This window comes from Martes martes (assembly GCF_963455335.1).
Source record: "Martes martes genome assembly, chromosome: 17".
Classification (NCBI taxonomy): domain Eukaryota; kingdom Metazoa; phylum Chordata; class Mammalia; order Carnivora; family Mustelidae; genus Martes; species Martes martes.
In genome coordinates, this window is record NC_137905.1 from 7400807 (window position 1) to 7418741 (window position 17935).

The 17935-nt window shown below is 44.8% G+C and overlaps 1 protein-coding gene across 1 annotated transcript; it reads right to left on the bottom strand.

Moving 5' to 3' along the window:
- Positions 1-408: 408 nt before the first annotated feature.
- On the bottom strand, positions 409-15011 carry ATMIN (ATM interactor; the record flags this gene model as incomplete). Its single annotated transcript, XM_080828121.1, has 4 exons — positions 409-4117; positions 4767-4966; positions 5714-5839; positions 14682-15011. The coding sequence occupies 4 exons, from the start codon at positions 15009-15011 to the stop codon at positions 2305-2307; spliced, it is 2469 nt and encodes an 822-aa protein (XP_080684247.1). The 3' UTR covers positions 409-2304.
- Positions 15012-17935: the final 2924 nt, after the last annotated feature.

Consider the following 17935-nt stretch of genomic DNA (forward strand, 5'->3'; position numbering starts at 1 on the left):
GGAACTACTCATATTCTAACCCTCTTATTTTTGCTCGTAAGCTAGAATTATATTATTTACAAAGATAAACGGGATCCTGTTATAAAATTGTCGCCCTTAGTAAATGCATGAATTGGAGGAATCTCCTTTGAAATCCTTCCAAAACTTAAAACCGTAAGGTGTGTAACTTTTATCAGATAAAAACTTTACATCAAAATAGAAAGTTTAGTAACGACATGTCTTTTCATTTTCTTCTACTAGGAAAATTATTAGTATATTTTCATGAACACAGGTAAAACAGTTATGAAAATAACTAGGCACAACCATTGCATCCTGTGACTATCAGAAGATGATGGGTTTGTGAAAAGTCAAGGCAACAAAACAGGTCACATTATGAGTATGTCAAAGAATTCACAAGAAAAAAAAAGGTAGAATTCTCACTTCTCTTTAATCACTGAATTTCAGTTATTACGAATAATCTTAGGACAATTCAGGTAACTAAGGTTTTGGGGAGGGAAAACAGTTTTTGTACATGAAGAACTATGACATGCTCAATTGTTCTGTAAGTAACTCTACTGGCTGGATTAATTAACAAACATTTTCACAGGAACAAAGTTTTTAAAGCCAAAGATCACTGCATTTATATTTACAAAAAAGCCATAAACAAACATGCACTTCTCCTTTGCTGGGAGAACTGAAATCAATGTTCGAACATTAAGGCAGTGACAATTCTAAAACAATGAAATTCTAGTTAAGGCTTTATGTTTGTTTTGAAACCCATAGTCATAGGCCACTGTGACCAAAGCAAACTCTCATCTACCAGGTTGGGTTCATCTCTCCAGGATATGTTTATTCACTACCAACTATTCTTCTATGGGACAGGAATTAGTAGTAACATCATCTATTTACTTGGGGTTATTAGTCCACTCCTTAAGTTTTATTTTGAGGATTTAGCCTTCAGCAGCATGTGCCACAGAAGGAACTTTTTCTTAACAAACTTCAAAAACATACAGGCTGCACTGATTTTTTTTCCTTGGCTGAAAGTTGGACAACAATCCTAAATACGGTTAATCTCCAAAGCATGTATGACCATGCTCCCATCTAAAAACACGGATGTTCTCGATTACTGAAATAACTGGTCTTCACCTCCTTTTCTTTGAAGACTGGTATTGGCCATCTAAACAAAGTAACAAAATGCAGAATACCATATTTTAGGTGGATCTGTTCTATACTTGCTATCCTCAAGGCACAGATAACATCCTTGCTAGCCCAATGTCTTTCCTTATTTAAGAAAAAGATGAGAAGTGGATGAGAAGATTCACTTTAGAGTAACTGTTGATTGCACTCTTGCCCTATCACCTTACACTGAAATTTAGCAGGGGGAATGTCCTTTTTCTCTTTCCCTTATTTTTTTTAAACATTTAGAGAGACAAAACTCAGATCCAGCCTATGGGTACATTTTGAGAAGCAGCTGTGGAGTGCCACCCTCGCCTACTGGGGAGAGCAGGAGGGATGTTCCCAGGGCACACTCCAGTATGCGTTTCCACGGCTGGGATGACATACGGTGACTTGGACTAGAAGGATCGCTATTTACACTAAGTGCTTGCCGCTACTTCTCGAAGCAGTAATTGTACAGCAACAAGTCTTGTGAGGAAGTACGTACATGTGGGTTGGTCTCAGTAATAGTTCATGTAAAGGAAGAATGGCATTGACTACATGGAGGTGGTCTCAGAAGCTAAAGACAGCTGTAGTTCTCCTTTGTCTTCAAGTCAGAAAAAAGCGAGATGTCAAAGCAGATGAAGCCGTAGGCAGCATGAGTCCCACGCCATCTGAGCGCTGGCGCCTACATCTGATGTGTGGCATCTGATTTCTTTAGATTCACTATCAGGAAACAGGAATTTCTAACAAGCACTGTCAAATATTTTAGGAGCAATTTAAGTTAAGCAAGACACATTTCCACTGAAATGTTTTGAAGGTCTGAAAAGTCTGTACCCTAGTACCTGGTAAGCTTGGCTTCAGCTAATGCTAGATGGGTTTGAAAGGCGTGAAATACACTTGTGTTTTGAAGATGGGAAGACTAACCGTGACAGGGCAAATGTAGGCAACACAAAAACAATATTATTTAGACCAACATCTTACACTTTATCATACACTCACATTTATACACAAATTTCATGTTTACAAGTACAAAAGGCAAAGACCCTCCAAGAACTGAAGTAAATGCATCAGTAACTACATTCAATAGCGTTAACACTGTTGTCCCGCTCTCCATTTTCCAAACGCAGAAGGAAATCGTCAATGCCGTCGCACGCTCGGACTTCACTTTTAGAAGTCAGAGACCCTGTGTAGTTCTGCACACGTCTGGGTTTCTACAGAGCTGAACTGAGATTCCATTGTGTTCCAGGCCAAATCGGCCAGAAGAAAGTCATCCATTGCTGTCTGAGTTTCGTTGCTGGTGAAGAACAAGCTCCCCAGGGTTTCAAAGCCAGAATTCATGGTCTGTGTCTCCGTACTGTTCAACTGAACTTTGCTCTCTACAGCGGGTACGTTTTTAGCAGCGGAGATTCCTTCAGTCTGGGTCTCTGTGTCAGATGAATCAGTACTCATGGAAAAGCTGGAGTGTTTCAGAATACTTCCCAGAGGCAGGTGGGGGCTACTGTCTAAAAAGAAGTTTAAGTCTGTCTGTGTCTGCGTGTCAAACATTTCAAGGCCCAAGAAGTTAGAATTTCCCCTACAACTATAGGACTGAGCAGATGTGTCTGCAAGGAAGAAGTCCGTCTGGGTCTCTATGTCCAGCGATTCCAAGACAGGCTCGGTGGTCATGGTGTTAAGCTCACTCTCTTCAGTTTGAGTCTGGATATTTGAGGCAGACAAGAACTCTTCAATATCAAAATCAATTGCGGGATTCTGGGTCGGGCCAGATGGGAGCTGGGGGTCAGGTCCGGTACTTGTGTCAGACAAAAGACCACGATTGTCCAGTGTCTGACCGGGGAGGTTACTTGACAAGATGTTTTCTAAATCGCTTAATAAATCTATAGTTTGGGTCTGATTATCTGTCATGTTCTGTGAAGGAAGCATGCTGTGCTGTGCACTGAAGGTTATAATTGGTGCTGATTTCTCAAGATCTTGATTTAAAGTCTTAGGGTGGGTCTGAGGTAACAAATCATGAGCGACGGTCTCTGCTACTAAGCTGCTGCTTATAATACTGTCTGTAGAAACACCGTAGGACGAATGGACGCTCTCAAAAATGTCCCCACCCATAACAGCTTGGTCCATCGGTACTCGGTCATCTGTCAGACTTTGCATCCCACTCGTCTGGGTTTCTCTGGAGATCCCACCCGACTGGTAACAGGCATCCATAAACGTATCAGTCTGAGCAGCAATGGACGAGGTCACCTTGGAACTGGGCAAAAACGTCTGCGTATGAACACTAATGGGAAGGGAGACTTGAGAACCAAACGTCAAATCTGTTTGAGAACAAGAAGATACAGAGGAATCAGGCCCAGCCCACGGTGTGGAAGGTACGAAGTGCTGCGTGGCGTAAGACAGGTCTGTCTGTACGTTGGTTGAAGAAATACTGTTCTTCTGACATGTGTTCCCTAGTTCTTGTAAAGGATCAGACAGGCTCTTACCCAAGTTCACTTGAACGCCTGTACTAATTGGCTCCATGGCAACAGGACTTAAAATTTTTGGAAGAGGGAGACTTTCCTTCAGACAGCCAGCCTCCGAATCGAGGCCGAGGATCAGGGTTCCAACTGACAAGGGCAGTATGTGCACAGCGCCCGGCGAAGAACCCTGGTGGTCGACTCCCAACACCACAGGCTGGGCCAAGGAGTCAGCTGTAGGCACGAAGATAGGCATGGGAGAAAACTGCATAACAGGAAGTTTCACCAGAGCCACTTTGGGCTTGGGTAAAAGCAACTTCTGAGGGTATCTCGGAGGTGTTGTAAGAGTCTGCTTTCCGGCATTAGAGCTGCAAGAGTCTTCAAAAGAAGTGACCAGCTTTATATCTGAAGTTTCCAGTTCTTGAGTGTCTGGTCTTGCAGCTGGTTGGGTGCCCAAGGCCTCAGTGGTCTTACTGGACAACTTCTGGCTGTGCAAGCAGCTCTCCATTTTCCTTTTCTTACTAGGTGGATCCCTGAAACCAAGGACAGAGTTAACAAGAGAAAAACAAGAGTTTAGGCTGCAGCTTTCTTCAACCCTGGTGCGTTACAAATGCTGTTCCCCACACCTAGAGCAGAGATCAGAATCCACCAGGGGAGGAGAGATCCATCCTTCTGTGCCTGAGAACTGGGACTACTATATGGTGGGCAGAAGTGGAGGAGCATGCAGGTAGGGAAGGAGGAAGCCCATCTTTTTCGGGGCATACCTCTAAGTACTCTAGTACTCAGCTTAGCTCTGTAAGCATGAGGGAGCTAACAGATTATATAACGCAACTTTTATTGTTCCTAAAGTAGGAAGCTATTACTCCAAATATAAATTTGACCTTTAAGATGAGGTAGAGTTTCATGAAAAAACTTAACTCTTTAGCAATCTAATAACATCCCTCTGATGAAAAATGCTTCAAGTTGGGCTTTTCAATTGGGAAGAAATAAGGAGGAACAACTGGGTTAGACAGATGTGGATCCTTTGCTAGTACCGTTCGCTTTTCCAAAAGTTCCCCGCTTTCACGTCATGTTTTTCGCTGTTATTCCTCCTCTCTCTCTGCACTAACGGCCTTCCAGAAGTTTCGTCTGAAATTCTTCCCATAGCGACTGACTCCTGGGCCACCGTTTCTTCCCCTTTACCTGTGCTCTGCCGGGATCTCATGGCCAGTGCGGTAGACGTGAGACTGTAACGCAGTTCTGCTGGCGTAGGGACAGCCGCACGTGCACTGGAAGGTCTTGCCACAGTCCTCGGCGTGCCTTTTCAAGTCCCACTCCGTGCCGTAGGAATTGCTGCACTTACTGCACTTGTGCTTCTTTTCGGCGTGCATCTTCATGAAGTGCTAGGAAGAACAGAGGACCAAAGTGGAAAACCACATCGCTCAGAACATTTGAAAAACCATCCCTGTACGTGCATTGACAATGAGTCTGCAGGACAAGCTAGAGCGGTCTACGTCAAAAGAAGGGAAAAGCAGGCAAACTGCAGTTGACCACATGCCCCTTCTCCCTGTCACTGCTGCTTTGTGAAAAGTGAGAACCCTGTTTTGGAGACGATTCATGGCACCCAGTTAGGGTTTATGAATGAGGCAGGAGAAAGTCAGGACCCCTCGAGCCAGCCCTCGGGAGAGTAGTTCAGCTGCCAGTCTCTGCCAGTCCTTCGCAACCTCTTTCCCCACTCACTGGGCCCCTCCCTCCTCCGACGGCAGCTGCTTCTGGAACTCTTCCTGACTTCTGCACCTTCGTCCTTCTTTAGGAGAATTCTTCCCCTGCGCCTTTGCTCCTCGGGCCTGGGAGGCCCACAGTCACACAACAGACCTGGAGCACACATTTCTCATTTGCTGCGGAACCGGTCTTCTCGTCTTTCTCTCCAAGCCCACTTCTGGACATCTCCAGAACAAGCCATGTCTCCTTCACTCTTGTTAAACCCCACTCCCGTTTTCCCCAACACAGAGACTCCTGGGTAGGGCTATCCTCACAGGCAGAATTTGAGAATTCTCCAGTTATGGTTTGGTAAGTGATTAGAATGCACATTAGATTTAGATCACCTGCATTTCACCTTCAGAGAAGTATACTTAAGACAAATAAAATACCTGTTTCACGAGAGAAAATTGAGAAAATGGTCTGTCAGGGCCTCTAGGACATCCTTCAATGGGACAACAGTAGAATTTCGGTACAGTTTTCAAATCCTTTCTTATTGTTGGATTTACTATGCCATCCTGCGAAAGAAAAAATTACTTTACATAATTATTTAAAAAAAAAAAAACAACAGAACAAAACAGTGGAATTGGCTGGGACCAGAAACAAGGAATGACTAAAGATGGGCATAAGAGATCCTTTAGGGGAGATAAAAATGTTCTAAAATTAGATTGTCGTGCTGGTGGCACAACTATGTGGATCTACTGAATAATTAAATTTTTCACTTAAAATGGGTAAATGTTACGGTGAATCAAACCATAGCTCAATAAATCTATAAAAATTTTTCAAAACAGGGGCACCTGGATGGCTCAGTTGGTTAATCGACTGCCTTCGGCTCAGGTCATGATCCTGGAGTCCCAGGATCGAATCCCGCATCGGGTTCCCTGCTCAGCAGGGAGTCTGCTTCTCCCTCTGACCACCCCCCTTCTCATGCTCGCTCTCCCTCAAATAAATAAATAAAATCTTAAAAAAAATTTTTTTTTCAAAACCAAAAAATCCTCCATGTTGTTTAAAAATCTTCTATCCATTCCTTTAAAACTCCTCCTCCTAAACTTAAAATTTCTGTCCTTAAAGCCAGCTTTCTTTGTTTATAAGTGGTATATTCCATTTCTCAGGCTCAACATTTTGGTACCACCCTAATTCTTCCCTTCCCTTTTACCCCACCCTCAATTATTGGGAGCCCCTAAAAAACCCCTCCTTTGATTGTTCTTCAGGCCTTCCTCCTGGCACCCTGACTTCCTCTGATCCTTAAACTCCTGAAGGAGGTGAAGGCAGTTGACACAACTTTTTACATAGCAACTTGCATATAGTCACCATGCTAGGTTTGAAACTTAATAATCATTATAGCAACCAGTACTTATATACAGCTTTTATTACTGTCAGACACATATATAATATTAACTCATATAATCCTAGTCATCCTTTGTTACTAAGTATGTGATTGTCTTTTTGGCTGGGAGTTTAAAATACCTCGTGACTTCATTTAGCTTGGAGTGCTCTGTCCCTGCACCCCTGATGAGCTCACATACTGCAGGTGTGACACACCTATGACCTCCAGCGTAATTCCTGTCTGGCCCTAAAGGGGGTGGGGTGGGGTGGGGAAGGACCTCTTGACAGGTCACTGGAAACAACCGGAGATGTACTCATGTAACCAGGGCTCAAGGGTAGAAGAGCGCCTGGTTCCGGGGGTCCCAAAAGAGACCAACTTTGGCCACTCACCACTGACACAAAGGCAGTGAGACAAGTGGTGGTGACACAAGAAAAGGGATTTATTTCAGTGAATCCAGTACCAGGAAGACAGTGGACTAACATCTCTAAGACTGTCTCCAAAGTGCTGAAAATACTTTCAGGTTTATGTTAGGAAAATGTAGGACAAAGGTCGGTGGATATGGGCAGGCAGGCGGGAAAGGTCAGGTCAGTCGCTATCTTGGGGTCAACCATGCGGGGTTCTTACTGGTGTAAAGGGAATCCCTGTTGCTTGAGGGAATAGTTTTGGGTCCCTGTCATGGGATGCCCCTCCCCTGGATCTTTTGCCTGAGTTAAGAGGTGAGCTGGAAAGAAGAACATAATCAGTTAGAAAATACAGACTGAGGTCCAAGTGGAAGGGGTAGAACTTCCCTATGACTCAGGTCTCAGCTGTTGCTGCAGCGCTCAGGTAGGTATCCTGGTCATCTAGTGTTCTGATGAGCGAGGATTCAATACTGTTGGAACATGTCCACTTCCCTCTCTACCAGTAGTGTTTCTGGAGAAGTGAGAAATGAATAATCACGTGTCTAAGACTCCTTCCCTTTGCCTTCCCAGTGGATCTCAAGAGGAACATGTTGATCTTGTTGAGTCTGTGTCCACTCATTTAGAGGGAAAAGAAGCTGTTCTTGTTTTATTTTTAAACAACATAATTTATCTTTCCATATCAAATTCAATTAGTCCTCCATGTCTTCCACACTGGTCCATTCTTTTACAATCCTACTGTGCCATACTGCCCAGATATTCATATTCATTTGGGTTATTTAAATGGTCTCTTACATAATTTTCCTTCCTCTTCTAATGTTATAACAAATGTGACATTCTGAAAACTTATTTGTATGTATCACCTAACAGTGTGTTATGCCTCAAATCTCCCATTATAACTGTATCTTTTTCTGTTCCCTTTTCATACACCACCCTACTCAGCCTCACATTCTTCCCACTTCCAATGGCTCGGTCTATGCAGGCCCAATTTGCCCTACATTCTCCTGGCTCTCTTCAGACAGACTGCGATGGCGGAAAAAGCACCTGGCATGAAAGACCTACAAACCGCTTCTACCACCAATTAGGGTTGTTGCCTTAACCTCTCTGAGTCAGTTTACTCATTTCTGAGATAGATACAGTAGTTAACTCTCAGGATGATCTTGTATTGGATTAGCATAAAGCCAAGCCCAGATCATAGCCTCAATAAACAACACTCCCTTGTTCTGCTTACCACCACCCAGATGTAGAGATCTGTTTCCTGTTTGAATTCTGAGATAATGAAACTTAAGCTATCTTAAATATTACCATTTTTTCCCTAGAGTTCTTTCTCCCCAACTAACTTTCTTAAGGGCAGAAACTATCCTGTACACCTCTTGGTATTGTCTTAACCCTTAAAGAAGAGAGCATTTGCCTACTAACTGGCAGCGCATTTTTTGAAAGGCAGTCCAGCGTAGGGTGGTGGTTTTCAACCCTGGAGCCTGTGAAAAATCACAGGAGACACTTTAGTTTGGAGTGGGGGGATTAGGGATCCATACTTGGTTTTTAAGTCTCCCCACATAATCCAAAAATACAGTCTAGCTTTGGAACCTCTTACACAGTGGTTAAACGCCTGGGTTCTGGAATGTGGACTGCCATAGTTTGAATTCTCTACCTTGCCACTTTCCTGTGACCTTGAGAAAATGAACTGCCTTGGCTTCCTTACCTGTGAAGAAGGTAAAACAGGATCTACTTCATGGTTGTTGTGGGGATTTAGTCAATAACACAGTGCTTATCATGTAATCACTCAATTAGTTATTATTGTTATTTGCTGTGGAGAGTTTTGTTTCTTCTTTTGCTTTCTGCCAACCAACTTAATGCCAAAGATCTAATCTAAACCAGTACTTTACATTAAATTATTGTCCTTGTGAAAGTCAGGCTGAAAGGCTCTTCTGTTAACACTGGCAGCTACTAGCTTTAATGACAACTGACATGGTCTCTTATCACCAAACTCATCCTACTCACCAGTTCATCTAGTGGTTTTGTTTTTTTTTTCTTTAATGAAATACTTTCAGTTAACTTGGTATTTTTCCATCTAGTGTTATTAGCAAGAAAAAATGACATGTGGGGAGAATATTAAGAAAGACTGAGAAATTCTTCATTCACCTGACAATTATCAAATTCCTCTTAGTGATATGCCAGGGAGATGGCCCCTGCCTATGGTCCAGGCTGTTCAGATGTTCCACAGAATTGCCTACATGCTCACTTCTAATATACTCTCAACTCTGCTTAGCATGCCTTTTTTTAAAACTTTTAATTTTCATTTTTAAGTGTTTTATTTATTTATTCATGAGAGACAGAGGGAGAAGCAGGCTCCCCACAGAGCAGGGAGCCAGATGCGGGACTTGATCCTAGGACCCTGGAATCATGACCTGAGCCAAAGGCAGACACTTAACCGACTGCGCCACCCAGGTGCCCTAACATGCCTTTTTTATTATCCCTTTTTAAACTCCCAATCATGTTCTCAAAGACATGTTCACTTCACTTTTTTTTAGAAGTTAATGTTTTAGAGATGTTTTAGGTTCACAGCAAAATTGAGCAAGAAGCACAGAGAGTTCTCATATATCTCTCCCTCCCCAAACGTGAATAGCCTGTTCCACTATTAACAGTTATCCCCTACCAGAGTGGTACATTTGTTCCAATCAATGAACCTACATTGGCACATCAGTATCACCAAAAATCCACAGTTTATATTAGAGTTCATTGTTGCTGTTGTATATTCTATGGCTTTTGACAAGTGTGTAAGACAAACATCCACTGTTACACTATCACACAGTATTTTCACTGCCCTAAAAATCCTCTGTGCTTACACCTATTCCCAATATTCACTTAAACCCACACTGGCAAGGACTAATCTTTTTTTGCCTTCTCCAGAATGTCATATAGTTGGAATGATACAGTATGTACCCTTTTCAGATTAGCTTCTTTCATTGAGTAAACTCTTGACCTGAATTTCCGCCATGTCGTTTCATGGCTTGATAGCTCATTTCTTTTTAGTGCTGAGTAATATGCCATTCTCCGGAGGTACCACAGTTCATCCATCCATTCACCTACTGGTGAACATCCTGCTAGATTCCGAGTTTTGGCAATTAGTCACTTCTCTTTACGTGTCTTCCACCACCTCCCTCACCTTTCCATTCTCACTGTTACATCATTAGTTCAAGTCATGATGACTCTGTTTGGATTTTAATCATTAACCTCTTAACTCATTTCTAGAACTTCAATCTTTTTTTCATTCACTTTGCCAGATTCATTTTTCTAAAGTATAGCTCTGATCATGCCATTACCTCACGCAAACATTTTTAGTGGCACCCCATATCTTGCCGGGTCCAAATTTCTCTAGCTTAAGACATTCAAGTCCCTTACTATAAATACTTTGAATTGCCCTTCTCTTCTGTTACTTACCTGTTTTGTCTAATGGAACTACTTGAAATCCCCCAAACCTTTTCAAGGGGAAGAAAGTATTTGTATCGTCTGTTGCATTTGGGAATGTCTGGACAGAGTAAACGTTCAATAAAAACTGGGAGCATTATACTGAACATGTTCACGTGGCCATCAAAGCCAAAATTGTATCATGCACTAGGATGAAACACTAAAGACAGCTGTAATGGACACTGACCATCCCCTGGTGGCCTTTATTACAGGCATGGCAACAACCTGAGAGCGTTCACTTTCCTGCTTTCTGAGGGCCAACTCCTCACCCTCCCCATCACCAACTTCCCATCCCAGTTCCAGGGCCTTCCTATCCTGTGACAATAAACTCAAGACAGGATGGCTGGAGGGGGCGCCTGGGTGATTCAGTGGGTTGAAGCCTCTGCCTTCAGCTCGGGTTGTGATCCCGGGGTCCTGGGATAGAGCCCCGCATTGAGTTCTCTACTTGGCGGGGAGCCTGCTTCCTCCTCTCTCTCTGCCGCTTCTCTGCCTACTTGTGATCTCTGTCTGTCAAATAAATAAATAAAATCTTAAAAAAAAAAAAAGACAGGATGGCTGAGATGAGGATGGGGGAGATAAGAAATGGGGGTGGCACAACACCGCATGAACCGCAGTGAGAAAGTCATGTTTTGTTCTGGCATCCTCTATATATGTTCAAAAACAAAATTCACCAGACTTCTTGTACTTCATCTTTTGTATGCATGACTAAAAGGAGAACACAAAAAATACTTCATGTTTTGCATTCCTTTTTTGGGTACCTGTTACACACAACATTTTAAAGTAAAAAAAAACAAGCATTTCAAAAATGTTTATGAAACATTTTAACCAAAAGAATTTGGGGAAAAAATCTGTGAGAGGAAATAATAAAAAAACAAGATGGAAAAAAGTAAACACACGGAAGAAGAGAAAAGCAGGAGTAAGGACACACTTTAAGGAGAAAGGGTAAAAGGAAACGATTTTAAGAACCGTGGCAAAAACTGGCGGGGACAAAAAAGGCACTATAACTACACCAGCACCTGACTGCCTTTGCAGAAAGCATCGAAGAAGAAAATCAGTTCGCTCTGTTGTCTTCTTACTGTAAATTTAAAATTGCAGGTCTTTGTATAATATGGCCTACAGAATGACCTGGAACCTTTCTTTTCCTTTGTTTTTTTTTTTTTTCTTTTTTTCTTAAAACAAACTTTCTTGCGAATCATTAAAAGCAAACCCTGGACCGAACATAATACAAAATCCTTTAACCCAGGTTTCAAAAATAAAAATGCTGCTGGGTAAGAGGTTCTTTAAGGGCCCTCCTGCCCCCTTCACTGCTTTCAAACAAGAAATAAAAGAATCTCTGAGAAATGTCCATTTACTCCTACTCTTCCTTTTCCTTAATCCCCAGCTTTCATTTCCTCAGGAATCCCCCTGTAGGCAAGGGAGATTTCCTAGGAGGAGATTTCCTAACAGGAGATGAAACAGAGACATGTATCTTAAGAACCCGTGTAACACCAAAACACAGCTGTCCTTACACCTTACAATTCAATCCCTATTCTTAACCACTACCCTTCAGAAGGGTTGGTTAATTATTTACATTAAGAAGGGAATATTTGTTTGGGGGCAGGGTACCCTGTGAAGAAAGTCTAGAGTAAAATAAGGACCATACAGCAACTAATGGGGAAGGGGATAAAAGAGTATCATAACCTAGAAAAAATAAAAACTAGGAAAGAAACTAGAATTTTGCAAGTGCCTGTAACCAAGAGAACCAGCAGGAAAAATTCCCACTGAATATTATGCAAATCTGCCAAGCAGCTAAACTCAGACTACCTTCAGGGCAGTATGTAGGCAGGCACTTGATTGGTACCGGAGTCTCTCCAAAAAGCTTCAAAACCACTGGGAGCTCCCAGGCAGCTCTTCTCCCCAGGCCTCCTCCTCCTTCCTCCCTCCTCCCAATACTTTGAAAACAACACGTGTCAAGAGTAATGTTTGAACTCAAGAGCCTTCTCCTCAGGATGCAGACAGAGAGTAGAGATTCACCCCACTGGGGCACCTCCGTAAAGGTACACAAAGGCTATTGTGTCACATAGGTCACGCTCGTGAAAGAAAATGAACCCCTTTCCTCCCATATAGCAGATGCTCATGGTTGGCTGGGTGCTGTGGTTAGAAAGGCAGAACAAGACAGGAAAGTGAGCCTCTCTGACAAGAAAAAAATAAACAAAAACAATGATGGTTCTGGGTGAGATTCCTTTAATTCCTCCTGAAACAGGTCTCCCTAATGACCTATGAAGGAAAATCAGGAGAGTCCACTTTTCCCTTCAACATTTTTAGTTCAGAAAGGGATCCTGAGGGCACTGTCCTGGGTGTAGACAAGAGACATCTGAAAACCGGCTTAGAAGTGGGAGAATGACTTCACACAGGTTCTAAGCAAGGGAGGATACTGCTGCTCAAAATTTTTATCTGCTTCAAACATACGCCTCCTCCTTAATCTCATTATACTTTGTATGTGCGCTGTGCATTGTACGTGTTTGTGTATTTTGTAAATGTATGGGTATCTCTAGATATTCCTAAACTTAACGTCTCTTAAAAACATAATTAGCAATAGACCTATTCTATGCTATCACGCTAGTCCTGAAGAGCAAATGGTATCTTTGTGCTTAACAGATGCTTCGCAAAGTCTTGAGAGTGAAAGAGCTCCAGACAGGAATTCCAGACAAAAGGACAATAAAACTGTTAGAGCGATCTCTGGGCCAATATAGTCGGGCAGCTTCTCTTGGGCTCAGAGAGGTGCAGTGTCCTGGCTGGTTCTCAGTGAGGACACGGTACGAGAGGTGGGCGACGGCCGTTGTCTCTGAGCCGAGAGAATCAAGGCATGTAGAATTTCTGCAAACATATAGTTCACCCACTTAAGTTAAAATAAAAAGGAAGAATTTCCTTGAAATTTAGTATGATAGAGAAAACACGGTCGAAGACCAGTCCCAAAGACCACTGAAGAGGTACTGCACTGGAGTCCTGGAAGAAACGGCCTCTGTTCGGAGGAGAACTGCAGCCCCACCTGCAGGGCCCCCCTCAGCACCTCCTGACCCCGCTCCCTCATCTTCACGGGGGACCATGCGGCATCTGTTCAGCTGGTGCCAGACGGGGTGGGCCTCTCATGGGCACCATGTCTGGGCTACTAGAATGTATAACCTCTGATAAATTCTCACCGGAAGCCCGATTCTAAGGAAGTCTCCAAGGAGGATCTCCGTGAAGGGCAGACAGAACCTGCAACACGTTGGGCAATTCAAACTTACTCCTGAATCCGTTCAGACCATCCGAAGCTACATTCACAAAACTGCCGTGAGTGTCATGCTTCGGAATTCCGTCACTGTTGACACGGAGAGAAGCGAGTAAGGAGTGGGGGGAGGACACTTCCCGTTGTAACGACGGGGAAATTGGGACTTAACAGGTGTAGGGTGGGGCCGGACCTCTGGATTTTCGGGGAGCTGAGCTCTCCACAGACGTGCACTGAGGGGTAAAAATCACTGCCCCACTTCACAGACCGAGCAAGGGATGGTCCCACGACTGTCATGTTAACGTACGGGTTCCCTTTTTAAGAGAAGTCCTGCGGGAAATTTCCCTTACGTCTCCCTCCTGAGCACACCCGATTCTGCCAATACTGGGAAAACGAGGCAAAGCTGCAGCGCCCTTTTAAAAGCCGGGCAGAACCTAAAGGCCTCACGCAGGTACTGTGGGTGTGGTGGAAAGCTCTCGGGCTGTACAAGCGGACACCGGGTTTAAATTCCTGCTCCAGTCCGGCTGCGCAATCCGCTTCTCAACAGCAGGATGAGGATGAGACGGGCCTCCGCAAGTTACTAGGAACTGCCGAGGTCCCTGTGTCGAATGCCCGGGCCGCGAAGCCAGAGGCCAGCCGTGCCGGCTCGTCCGAGCCAGACAGCGGAGAGGCATGACACAGTGTTTTCTACTGGGTGTCCCTGCGTGCTCGCCCCCACTCTGCCCCGCCGGGACTCCCTGGCCGGTTTGGCCCGTTTTGTGGCTGGACGCCAGCCGGCGACGCTGCACACACGCGCACACACGGCGCAATCCCGGGCGCGGGCCGGGATTCCGCACGCCCCGCACGCCCCGCACGCCCGAGCCCGCGCCCAAGCCCCGGAGCGCCAGGCCCGGGGAGGCGCCGTTCCGCGGCGGGCTCACCTGCAGGCGGTGGCTCTTGACCAGGTGCATGTTGAGCGCCGGGCTGTTGGGCAGGATCTTGCCGCAGCCGCGCACGGTGCACAGGATGTTGGTCCGCACGGCCCGGGACAGCTCGCTCACCGACGGCTGGATCAGCTCCCGGGCCGGAGGCGCGGGACCCGCGGGCTGCTGTCTCGCCGCCGCGGGCCGCGGCCGGCTGCCCCTCAGCCGTCCGGGGGGCCCCCACGGGCCCGAGGCGGCGGCGGCGGCTCCCCTCGCGGCCGTCGGGGCGGTCGGGACACCCGAGGCCAGAGCCGCGGACCCCGCCGCCGCCGCCTCAGACGCCGCCATGGCTCCCGCACGGCAAAAGAACCGAGCGAACAGGCCCCGCCTCCCGCCGCAGCCACTTCCGGCAGGGGGCGGGGCCGCCGGCCTCATTAGCATCCGGCGGGGCCGGGACGGCCGCGGCGCCCCCTGCCGGCCATGGAAGGACTGTCTGCGGGAGGCCGCTGCCCGGTGAGGCAAGAGGGTTACAAAACTTCACAGGGGTTCTTGGGAACAGGTCGAAGGTATTGGTCCCACTGATTCATTTTCATCTTCCCAGAAAACTTAACTTTGGGCATTAATTGTATAGAAGAAAAAGCGATACGCTCAGGAACTTTATTTCCCCAAATATTAGAAACAACCCAAATATTCAATGGCAGGAGAGGCAATAGTATGTTAATTACATCTATTGTTCATTGAGGGTTTACCATGTGCTAGACTTTGGGGAAGGCACTTTTCACTTTGTATCTCATTTTGTCCTCAAAACAGGTGTCGCGGGTATGTACTGTAAGTTTTACCCCATTTTGCAGAGAAGAAACTAGCCCCAGGTCGCATTGTACAAACAAATAAGTTGCTATGGTTGAGTTAATCATTTTTAAGGGAGACTGGATTTACTTGCCTGTATCTTTTTTGTTTTTGCCTCTTCACTGCTGAAGTCCAATTACTACTTAGGAGACAGTATGACTCAGGGCAGGGTTCCAAAACCTAAGTACTTGGACGGACTAGCTAGACCAAGGAAATGAGCACAGGAGGCCAGGTGTAGACAAGAGAGAAGTGAGGACTAGTGAAATGAAAAATCCATCCTTTGTTTAAAGGATGCTACTCACCTTTGGTGTTGCTAGATGTATTTTTCAAGGTTTTTATGTGAAAACTGCTAATTTATATGTATCAGAAGCTGTACTAGTTTTTTATTGCTGCAGTTACAAGTTACCACCATCTTAGTGGCTTAAATCAACACAGATTGTGGCAGAGTTCTGACACAAGTACTACCCTAAGATCAAAGTGTGGGCAGGGCCGCATTTCTCCTGGAGGCTCTACAGAAGAATCTGCTTACTTGCCTTTTCCAGCTTCTCAAAGTCCGTAATGGTCAGTTGAGTATTCATCATATCACGGACTTGTTCTCCCTCGGATCTCTCCTGTTCCTGTTCCACATCCCCCCCTCCCCCATTCCACTTTTGAAGATCCTTGTGATTACAGTGACTCCATTCAGCAAGTCCAGAATAATCTCCCCTTTGCAAGTCCCTTTGCCTTGTAAGGTAATGTATTTACAGATTTCAGGGATTAGGATGTGGACATCTTTGAGTAGGGGGCATTATTCTGCCTATCACAGAAATTACTTCTGCTTTTAAAAGTACTGGGGGACAAATAAACAAACTCTACAGCTATGTGTGTGGGGGACAGCACCTACAGGCTCTTGTTTCTTTTGGCATGGTGTCTCAGAGTGCAGGCTCTCGAATTTGAATGCCTGGGGTTAATGTGAGCTCAGCCACTTACTAGCATAGGCTTTGGCATTCACTAGAGTAGCATAAGACTAGTAATGCTGCCTGCCTTATAGGATTATGGTGAAAATAAGATAATGCACATAAAATACTTAGGGCCGACACAGCAAGTACTCCAAAAATGTTAGCTATTCATTTCTGGAGACCCTACCTAATGTGCCATAAAGTCCTTTGGCAGTAAGGTCTTTGAGTCTACACTTCCTGATCCATCTGTCCCCAAGGCTGCATCTGAATGCAGTATGTGTCCCTGGATCATCAAGTACATAACATAAGTTCCTGTGCAAGACAGCGGCCTAGGAAGAAACTGAACTCACCTCCTCCATGGAATACGCCAAATTGTATCTATTTAAAGAATCATTCCTCCTAAGGAAGAGCTGAGGGCCGACTGAACATCAAGTACAGAACAGAAAGAGTTCCACGTATTCTCATTTCCTCAAGTAGGTGCCTCTGTCTGGGAGGGCCGTAGGGTGCAGCCTCAAATGATTCCCCTATGGCTGGGTATTACGATTAGTATCTTCCTTGTTCAGGCTCCAACGGCCAAGCACCACGGAGGGCTGCGAGCCTGTAGGAATCCATCCAGGAACCTGCAGAGCCTCTGTGCAGACCTAATAGAGGGCTTCAGGCACCAAGCAAAAATGCCTACCACATGTGTGCACATAGGGACAGATGCTCGATACCATGTCTATGTCTTCAAAGAAATTAGCATTACTGAGCCCCTGCAGACCCAGGGCCTCACTCTGAGATAATGGAAGTGTCTATGCCGTTTGCTAATTATGTCTAAAAATGTATTCTTCCCATATCTGTAATCTATAGACAATACCATTACATTATAGAGCACTGTTCAGCCCTGCTTCTCTGACTGTATTTACATATCTGTATATTAAGCCGGTTTTGATTTTCATCAAAAGTAACAAATGTGGCCGCCTGGGTGGCTCAGTGGGTTAAGCCTCTGCCTTCGGCTCAGGTCATGATCTCAGGGTCCTGGGATCGAGTCCTGAATTGGGCTCTCTGCTCAGCAGGGAGCCTGCTTCCCTCTCTCTCTCTCTGTCTGCCTCTCTGCCTACTTGTGATCTCTCTCTGGCAAATAAACAAATAAAGTAAAAAAAAAAAAGTAACAAATGTACCAGTTTTTAAATATCTTTGTTCACAAATTGGTGTTCTCTTCTCTGTTTTGACCACTGGCTGACTTCAGCCTAACTGTTCAACTTTCTAGCAGCTGGAGGCACCTGACCTGTGTGTTGTTACATGGCTATTTTATCTCTGGCTTTATTCTGTCTTCTTTGCTTTTTGTTTGCTTTCCTATTTGCCCAGAGTGCCCCATCTTTTCATTTTATCATCATTGTAATATATGTTTTTTATATCCCAAATCTTTGGGTGGAACAAAATAGGAACTATATTTTGAAATGTTATTAAAAAAGGACACACTATTTAGAGATGATCACAGAAAAATTT